Source organism: Kryptolebias marmoratus, linkage group LG6, assembly GCF_001649575.2.
Source record: "Kryptolebias marmoratus isolate JLee-2015 linkage group LG6, ASM164957v2, whole genome shotgun sequence".
In the NCBI taxonomy this organism is placed as follows: domain Eukaryota; kingdom Metazoa; phylum Chordata; class Actinopteri; order Cyprinodontiformes; family Rivulidae; genus Kryptolebias; species Kryptolebias marmoratus.
In genome coordinates this window covers 25,402,977-25,412,443 of record NC_051435.1, presented here as the reverse complement: position 1 = coordinate 25,412,443, position 9,467 = coordinate 25,402,977, and the positions used below count along the sequence as shown (strand labels likewise).

The following is a 9,467-nucleotide window of genomic DNA, read 5'->3' as shown; positions in this document are numbered from 1 at the left end:
GCCCCGTCCCCCGCAACACGAGGAGGCGTTCCTCTGCTACTGACCAAACTGGCCGGTGTGAACGCGATGCATTCTTTATCGAGCCGAGCCAAGTGGAGCGGAGTAGAACCGGACTTCTGAATTAGAGCCCGTGTAAAAGGGACATTGGTTTCTAAGTTGTTTTCAGACCATGGTGAAGAACATGCTGACCTGCTGCTTGTTTTTCTTAACAGAAAAATGCAGCGGAGGTGTGCAATTCTCATACATTAGTCTGAAACAATTACAAAAGATCTATACTCAACATCTGTGGTTCCAAATCACTAAACTACCAAATATGCAAAGATGTGTGTGAGGGAGTCAGGTTTTCACCTATATCAAAGAAATTCCATTATACAGAAATAAGTGCCAAGTTTCCAAGTTCCTAGTTTTTTTACAACTTAATTTCTAAAAAGTGTGGTGTCAATTTATATTCAACCCCCCCCCGATTCAATACTTTGTAGAAACAAACTCCAAAAGACTTGCAGCTGAAATTGCAGCAAAAGGTGTTTCTGCAAACCCCCAAATCTTTGCCCATGGTATTTTGCAAAACAGCTTTAGCTCAGTCAGATTGGATGACGAGCATCTGTGAATAACAGTTTTCCAAGTCCTGCCACAGATTCTCAGTTGGATTTAGGTCTAGACTTTGACTAGACCATTCCAACTCATAAATCTGCTTTGAACTAAACCGTTCCTTTGTAGCTCTGGCTGGATGTTTCAGGTTGTTGTCTTGCTAGAAGGTGAACCTCTGCCTAAGTCTCACGTTTTGCAGTTTATTTCAATGATTGTCTTGTATTTAGCTGCATCCATCTTCCCATCAACTCTTACCAGCTTCCTCATCACCGCTGAAGAAAAGAATCACCACAGCATGATGCTGGCACCACCATGTTTGACAATTTTATCCTTGACCTGTCTGGTGTGTTAGAGGTATCAGAGCAAAGGAGACTGGATACAAGTACATGCCACACTTTTCAGATTTTTTTGTTTTGGAAAAAAAACAACAAAAAAAACCGCATAGTTTGCCTTCAGCCTCAGTTATATGTTACTTTGTGTTGGTCTATCACTTAAAATCTCAGTACAGTATTTTGAAATTTGTAGTTCTATCATGATAAAATGTGGAAAAGTTTAGGGGTGAAAATATTTTTTGAAGGCACTGTAAATGTTGGGACAGAAGGCCGGAGTGTGTTGATTTGAGGTTTGCTGCTTACCCCTCTGGACCTCTCAAACACCTCTCTGTTGATGACCCGCAGCTTCTCCTGCTGCAGGCTGTACTCCAGGTCCTTGGTCCGGCTGGCATTGTAGATAAAGATAGACAGGAGGACCATAAGGGCCTGTAGGAAGAAGTCCAACGAAGGGCGGAAGTCGAAAAGGAAGAGGGACAGGCTGGTAACCAGAACAGTGGTGATCTGGCCGGTGAGCACGTGAAACATGTTATCTCTGAACTTTAAAATGAAGGCCACAGATAAACCAAGGGCGGCTGAGGGAGAAGAGAAGAGAGTGAAATCTTCAGGTGAATAATGCAGGGGAGGTCACTGAGGTGAGACTTTACACATAACAGAACTACAAACATTACCAGTTTAATAACAAGAGCACTAACAGTAACAGCAGTATAGAAACAAATATTAGAACCACAAATCTGAAATATGTAGTATGCATTAGTAAACAGTATCAATGAAAGACATCCTGTTTTGTCATTTTAACTCAGCTTCACTTTTAGATTTACATAAATTCATGCATTTCCAGTCTGCAACATGTTCAATTTTTTTAAAAAAAGGAATGGTGAATGGTTATTATTGGGGTCCAAGCTCTTTGATGAATCTCCTCCCAACATTTATCCCTCCTCAAACATCCGAGGACTTGTTAAAGCACTGGCTTGTGAAGCCATAATTCATTATTTTGTTGCCTATTATTTTGTCGTCTATTTTGTCACAAAGCTCTGAAATTATGCCATATTACATTTTCTGACTTTGGAAGCCCTGCAAAAATCCTAGTGGTCAAACCTTGCTAAACTTTGTACAGGGCTTTAAACTTGCGCATTATTAAAGCCCAAAGGTTCTAAGGCAACACAAAACATTATGGCAAATGGAAGGCCAAGACAACAACAACAACAATTTCCAATTTTAGCAGTTAAGTAAATAAAACTATGGAAAATCTGAATCAAATCAAAGATGACTCACTCTTGGTATGGTACAAGCCTAAATCATATATTGGTTCTAAGTGGACAACCCTTCAAATTAAAAAACACTAAGTGTTATGCACATAAAAGTTTTAAATATGCAAATAATTTTACCAATCTAAAGAAAAATGTTAAGCTTTTACAAGTTTGGTCTGAAGATGAAGCCTTTTGATTGTTGTGATTGACATAACTGTTGTCATGAAAAATATATTTTGCCATTTTCCAAAATTCTAAAGAAAAAAAAAGTTATATACTTTAAAATAGAGTATAGGTCTCTATACAGTAGTGTTGGGCGATATAACGATACATACCGTGGGGACGATAGAAAAGTGTCTATCGTGAAATATTTTCTTCTGTTGTTTCTATCATAATTGTATCAATGATTTATGTAAATATTTCATAACGTAGGCTACGACGAATGTATTAGTGTTGTCACTTTGCATACATTCAGTTTATATAAGTGATAAATAAGAAGAAAAAACAACTATTTTGCAAAGAACCTCCGTTTTGCGACATGACGCTGCTTTACGTGTGGGTTTGCGACATGACGCTGCTTTACAGCAGCGGCTTTCTGTGCGGCGCGGTGTTTTCACCATAAGTGCTGAAAGATGGAGACGCAGGAAGTATCAAACCCGGGGTCACAACAAGTAGAGACAGCTAGCAGGCAGCCCAAGAAGAAAGACTTTTACCAAAACGAGGGGGACGTCTGTGATTTGGTCCAAGAAGTCCGACACGGAGCAGAAAAAGGTAATATGCTAACTCTGCTAATGCTAATGCTAACTCTGCTAATGCTAATGCTAACTCTGCTATTAGACTGTTTTCTCATCTCACAACAAACCTCTTCTATCACTTAAAGAAGAACCAGGAAAAAGAATATTTAACACTCCAAAAAGTGCAAGGTCAAACAAGTTGTAAAAGAGCCGGGGAAAGTTTCGAAAAGGAAAACTATAGCCGGCCGAAGATAATAAGAGTCTGTTGTCATTTGATACTGTTACATCGTAACAGGTACATATATATTGCTGCACTAAAATGCAGCAAATCTCATTTGTAAAAGTTCAGTTAAATGTCACTTCGAAATAAAGCTTGAAAGAAGTAAGAAATTAGATTATTTTTTCATATTTTTCAGAGAATAACTGACAACGTACGTAATTGGGGTACATCGTGATATATATCATTATCGTGATATAGGATTTTTTTCCATATCACCCAGCACTACTATACAGAATGTTTGGTATCATTCAAGGAATGCATCCTGAAAACTGTAGCTCGATAGGACAAATATCTGATTTTTTTTAACTAAGATTACATTGGCTTTTTTTTTCTTATTGCCCACACTCACTGCCATATTGAGCCAAACAAGACAGAGTATCCTCCTTAACATGTGTCTTTGATTTGGTTTTCAAACACTTTTCTGTGTTTGGGATATAAACTTCTCACATTAGTAACATCCCCTAATGGTGGACATTGTTAAGTACAGTTACTCATGAAGGCATTATTAACTTAAGCATTAAAATTATTGTTGTGATATGTGTCATATTTTCTGAGATTTGATTTTTTTTTTACTCATTTACATAAACTTGCGTGAAGGTAACTTGCTCATCTTAGCAAATAACTTCTGAACAACATTTTGTAAGAATTCTCTCTCAGTGATGTCAATGATGGCATTTTACAGCGATTGGCCTTTAATTCAAAGAGTACTGGTCAGAAATATGTTTTAGCACATTTTGAAATTTTGAGCAAATATGGTACAGTTTCAAAGTGAACTTCTACTGACAACAATCATTTCAATTCAACAATTACGTTGATATGAAGTACTTGATGCAACTTTTCTTTAGAAGATCTTTTTCTTTCGGCCGTTTTTCTTTTGGGGTTGTTATAGAGAGTCATCCTCCTTCATCTAACTGTCTTCTGCATCCTCTGTCCTAACACCACTTACCTCCATGTCCTTTTTAATTTGAATCTGTATATCTCCTATTTGGTCTTTCCCTGTCTCTTTCCTAGTAGCTGCATCTCTATCATTCTTCGACCAATATACCCACTATCCCTCCTCTGTGCATATACAAACCATCTCAGTCTGGCCTCTCTAACTTTATCTCCCAGTCCTTCAGCCTTCACTCCTAATCCTATCTATCCTCATCACTCCCAAGGAGAATCTCAACATCTTCAGCTCTGCCACTTTCAGTTCTGATTGTCAGTCCCACAGTCTCCAAACCAAAACAACATCGCTGGTCTCACCACTGTCTTGTAAACCTTTCCTTTGACCTTTGCTGCCCTCCTTTTATTACAAATCCCTCCTGAAACTTTTCTCCATCCACTTCATCCTGCCTGGACTCTTTTCTTCACCTCTGTACCACACTCCCTGTTTTCCTGGACAGTGGACCCTAAGTACTTTAAGTCCTGCACCTTTGTGATCTCTGCTCCTTGTAGCCCCACTGTTCCACCTGCCTCACTCCCATTTACACACGTCTTGCTACGACTGACTTTTATTACTTGCCTTTCAAGTGCATACCTCCACCTCTCCATGTTCTCTTCCACCTGTTCCCTGTTCTCACCACAGATCACAATGTCATCTGCATTTGTAGTCTACCTGTGTACTCCTGCCTCCACTCTTATAGATCATCCTATGTTCCTCCCTCTTTTAGAAACGGGTCTTGACTACAGTCATTTCTCTCCTCTTGGAAAAATCCACCACCATCTGTCCTTCCTGGTTCCTTTGCTTGACACCAAACCTGCCCAACACTTCCTCATCTCCTCTGTTTCCTTTACAAACATGTCCATTCAGATTTGGTCCCATCACTCCCTGGGACTACTCTATCACTTGATCAAAATACTACTCTCTTTTCTACATCACATCCAACCTGTGGAGCATAACTACTGGCAACACACTGAACATCAGAAGTACTTCTACCTTCACACATATCACCCTATCTGACACTGTTGTCACCTTCACTACATTCCTTTCAAACTCTTCCTTCAGGACCACTCCCACTCCATTTCTCTTCCTATCCATATCATAGTAAAACAGCTTAAACCCTGCTCCAGTGCTTCAAGCCTTGCTGCCCTTCCACTTGGTCTCTTGCACACATAACACATCTACCTTCCTCCTCTGCATCATGTCAGCCAGCTGTCTGCCTTTGCCTGTTGTTGTCCCTACGTTTAGAGTTGCTACCCTCAGTCCTACATTCCTGACTTCCCTCTTCTCCCTCTGTCTCCTGACACATTTCCTTCCTCTTAGTCTTCGAATAACAGTAGCACAATTTCCGCCAGCACCCTGTTTGTCAACAGCACTAGTGGCAATCATTGTTAACCCGGGCCTCGACTGATCTGGTATGGTGTCACTGGCAAAAGTCTTTTACACCGGATGCCCTTCCTGATAACCATCACCATTTACCCAGGCTTGGGACTAGCACAAGAGACACAGTGGCTTGTGTTCCCTAGTGACTGTTTTTTTCCTATTTAGAAGATAATGACTAAAATGGATTTATCTTGAAAAATAGCACCACCTACCTCTTTCCCTAGGGTGGTTACTCTATCCTATCTGCATTCTATGTTTTCTCCATTTGTCCAATTTGTCCAAGGCTTGTGAAAGAGGTGGATCGAAGTCCCACCTGCTAGTCATTTCCTCTGTAAGAAGCAGCTATTGTAGGTCAAGGTCATAGTAGGTCATAAGTAAATAAATAAATAGGTCAAATAAATAAATAAGTTGTAAGTAAATTGTCGGTATGGGCCTAAAATTTTTTTGGGGGAAAATCACTAGTTTGTCAGAAAATTTTGAAAATGTTTAATAATAATTGGTTATGGGTTGTCTACATGCACAGCTTTTCTTCTTCAAGTTACAATTTTTTGAAAGAAAATAATGTTAATCATGTTGTTGGTATAGCCTTCAATGAAAAATAAGATAAATAATGGCAATAATTGAACCTATTCAAACACAAAAAGGATGTTAAAGACAGCCTGGAAAACACCAGAGCCAAGTCACATAGTTATTGGAAAAGGTTGCGCTAACTTGCTAGCATTTAGCTGTCTGCCAAACGTTCTTACCAAAAACTGAATTAAAATTTTCAAAATGCTAGAAGTTTACATATAAGAAATATCTGGTATAAATCAGAGTATGTCCAGTGAATGTTAGCTCAGTAGGACAAATGTATGAATTTTCTTTTTAGGATGTTTTTGTAGTGCATCATCCATATTTTCCGACATTACCATATGCAATTCAGGTTGTGGTCCTAAGCAAATGTATCTAATTTTGGAAGAAATGATTGTTTTTTTATTTCTTGATTGTTTTTGCTATATAAATTTTTTGCATTGTTAGCACCCCCTATAGTTTGGTAATCATGAAATTTGTAGCACCTACTCAGGAAGGAATTCTAGGCCAACAGTATAAATCTGATACTTTTACCTCCTAAAATAGATAAGATGTGTCCATTTTTGAGCCTAGCTAGGTAGCTAAAAACTTGAATGAACATGAAATCGAACAGTTAAAAAAAAACCTTTGTTCAAGGCTGGTGTAAGCTACTAGTGTAGATGTTATATAAAAAGTTTTACACTGATTAGGTTTGAGCCCTTGGACAAGATGTTTTTTTAAAGGTTTTGCACATATTGCTAGTTTTTTTAAACCAATGACTTATATACTAAAAATATGACATCACGTGACTTTGGATGAGCTAAAAACGCCGCCATCTTAAGTAATTCATTTCACCCTCTCCGTTCAGCAGTACTGAGATTCCTTTATATTGTGCTGTGTTTGCTGCACAAATCGTTGCGGAAAATGCCCAGATGTTATAACATTTCATCGATAGGTGTTTTTTTTTTCATTAAAAACGAGGCTATGAAGAACTGAAAGACAAGAATCTGATCACTGAGGAGCTCAAAGCTGGAATCACTTACAGGTAGGTCATTAAATGGGACATCTTGATGCATATTACATGAACATTAAGAGGTTTATCTCATTGTATATTATATTACAGATCTACTCAGTATATAAATATTAATTATTGTGATCCCTTTCAAATGACCCTGTAGCCGATGTTACTCAACTCTCTTCATTATTGTATTAGAAACTTTTAAAACTGAAATAAACTTTTTACAAGTTGTTTTTGATTATTGTATTTAAAGTTTTGTATAAATCCATTTTAAATATGCAGCTGATAGAACTTAGAAGGTATCAGGAAATCAACAGTGACTATAATCCCATCTAAAATGTGTTTATTTTCATTTAACAGGTGGTTAGAATCTGCTGACGGATCACCAGGCTGAACGCTCTGAAAGTGAAGACTCAACAATCTCCAGATGTTTCCAGCTGTGCACCCTGACCTCTGATGAGATGTCCTTCAGGTAGCAAACTGAGTTAGATGGAGACTCAGCAGACGAAGCAAAAGAAGTTCAATGTTAAAAACAGGCACAAACAACTCACTGCTGTTTAGTATCCTATGAATAAGATAAATAAATATAATAACTAATTCCTGATTAATGAGTTCAGTTCTTCAATAAGGTACTCAGAGGTTGGATCATGTGTTGCAGCAGGTTTTTAATGATTTCATTCATTTTTTAACCTTGTGATGTTATGTCTCTGTGCAGTGGAACCCCTCTGTCCAAGGCTAATTTCTCCCAAATAAAGAGATTTTAAACTCTTAGTTAACAGTTCCTTCACCATCAGGTAGAAACATGCCACCAGATTACACTCCTCATCTTAAAAAGAGTCTGTTTGTCAGAAGTTGACCGAGGTTTTACTGTTCAAAGGTCAGAAACGTCTGAAAATGGAAAAAGATCAGCTCAATAATCTTCAGTCCTTAAAAAAAGTCATGTGTTCACTTGATCTCTGGACTCTAAAAAGCTTTCACTGTTCTTATTGTTCACAGTCCTTTTAAAATCATTTTTTATTTCTTTTTCTTTTTTTAGTAGTCTGTCTGAAAAAGGCTGATTTTGTATCTACTTCTTTTATCATCATTGCTGTTTGTGGACTTTTGTTGCTGCATCTTGATCAGGTTGGCATTGGATATATATGGTTCTGAATTGACTTACCTGTTTAATTGTTGTTGTTATTATTATTATTATTATTAATAGCTAATAATAATACCCATTATTATTATTATCTGGCAAATCAATGGTTATTAAGAATACTATATGTTCAAATAATGTTTTTTAATATTATGGTTATTATTACAATAACAGTGTATATCTGTAAACTTGTATGACAGAGTTAATGTAAAATTGGGCTCATCTTACTCACAAAAAGCATCTTTATCTCGTTAGTCCTCAGCATTGTTTACACAGTCCTGCACCTTTAAGATTACTTTAGCAAGATGGCGTCGCTTTCGCCGCACATCGGTCCGAGCCTTTAAAGCGGCGTGTCATGGCCGTAGGATATAAGTCATTGGTATAAACAACATAAAATATTTTTGTGAATTTGCTGTAGTAAATGCTCAGTAACCTTTACCAATTAGGGGACCATAATATTTTTCTTGGTGAGGGAGAGAATTTATGAGTTTGAGATTGAAATGTTTCAACCATAATAGTAGCGCCACCTGATGCATGTAGGTTTTTATTTTTGCATAGCAGTTAGCATACTTTTTTTTTCCTATGAAAAACTTCTCAAAATCTGTAAAGGTTTAGGCTACATAAAATTCTTTCTTAGAGATGTAATAGGGCCATGCCCACGTTTTTGACCATTCTGGAGTCTGAGCTGCAGGCAGCAATGCCATGAAAGTCTGTGGCAAAAGTTGTAAAAATCCAATAAGCTGTTTTTGTGTAAACAAATATTTTTGATTTATAGTTCCCCCCTATGGCTTAATGTTTGCAGTTTTGTTCCACTAACTTGGTATCTGCTGCCCCAAGAGTAGGTTGAATTTAATTTATTTAGTTCTTATAGTTCTGAAGATATGGCCAAAAATGTTTTTTCTAGCTAGAATTTAATATTTGTGCATGCATTGCTTGCACATATTTTTAAAATAATTGCTTTATCTTTTCAAGCAGTATTGAAATTGTTATATTGATTTAACATGGTGAGTTTCAAGACAATTGAACTTGAAACCTTAGAGAAGACATCAAAAGAGGGTTTTGCAAATTTTGCAACTTAGCAAAAAAGATTTTTAGGCAAAAATGGTCCTGAACTATATCATCTGATACATTCAAAAAAAGTTAAAAAACAAAAACAACTGGACTTCTATTCTGTAGCTGAAGACGTTTCGCTTCTCATCCGAGGAGCTTTCTCAATTCAGAAATAGAGAGTGTGGAGTTGAGCTTTTAAAGCTGAGATGTGATGTAAGCTGGATTGCTT

At 37.4% G+C, this 9,467-nt stretch overlaps 1 protein-coding gene across 1 annotated transcript in view; it reads right to left on the bottom strand.

Moving 5' to 3' along the window:
- The window catches only part of slc35a5 (solute carrier family 35 member A5), a 35,142-nt gene that overhangs the window by 2,679 nt on the left and 22,996 nt on the right, over positions 1–9,467 (bottom strand). Inside the window, exon 9 of the mRNA XM_017431793.3 lies at positions 1,224–1,492. Within this exon, the coding sequence (XP_017287282.1) occupies positions 1,224–1,492 (269 nt within the window). The remainder of the gene's footprint in view (positions 1–1,223; positions 1,493–9,467) is intronic.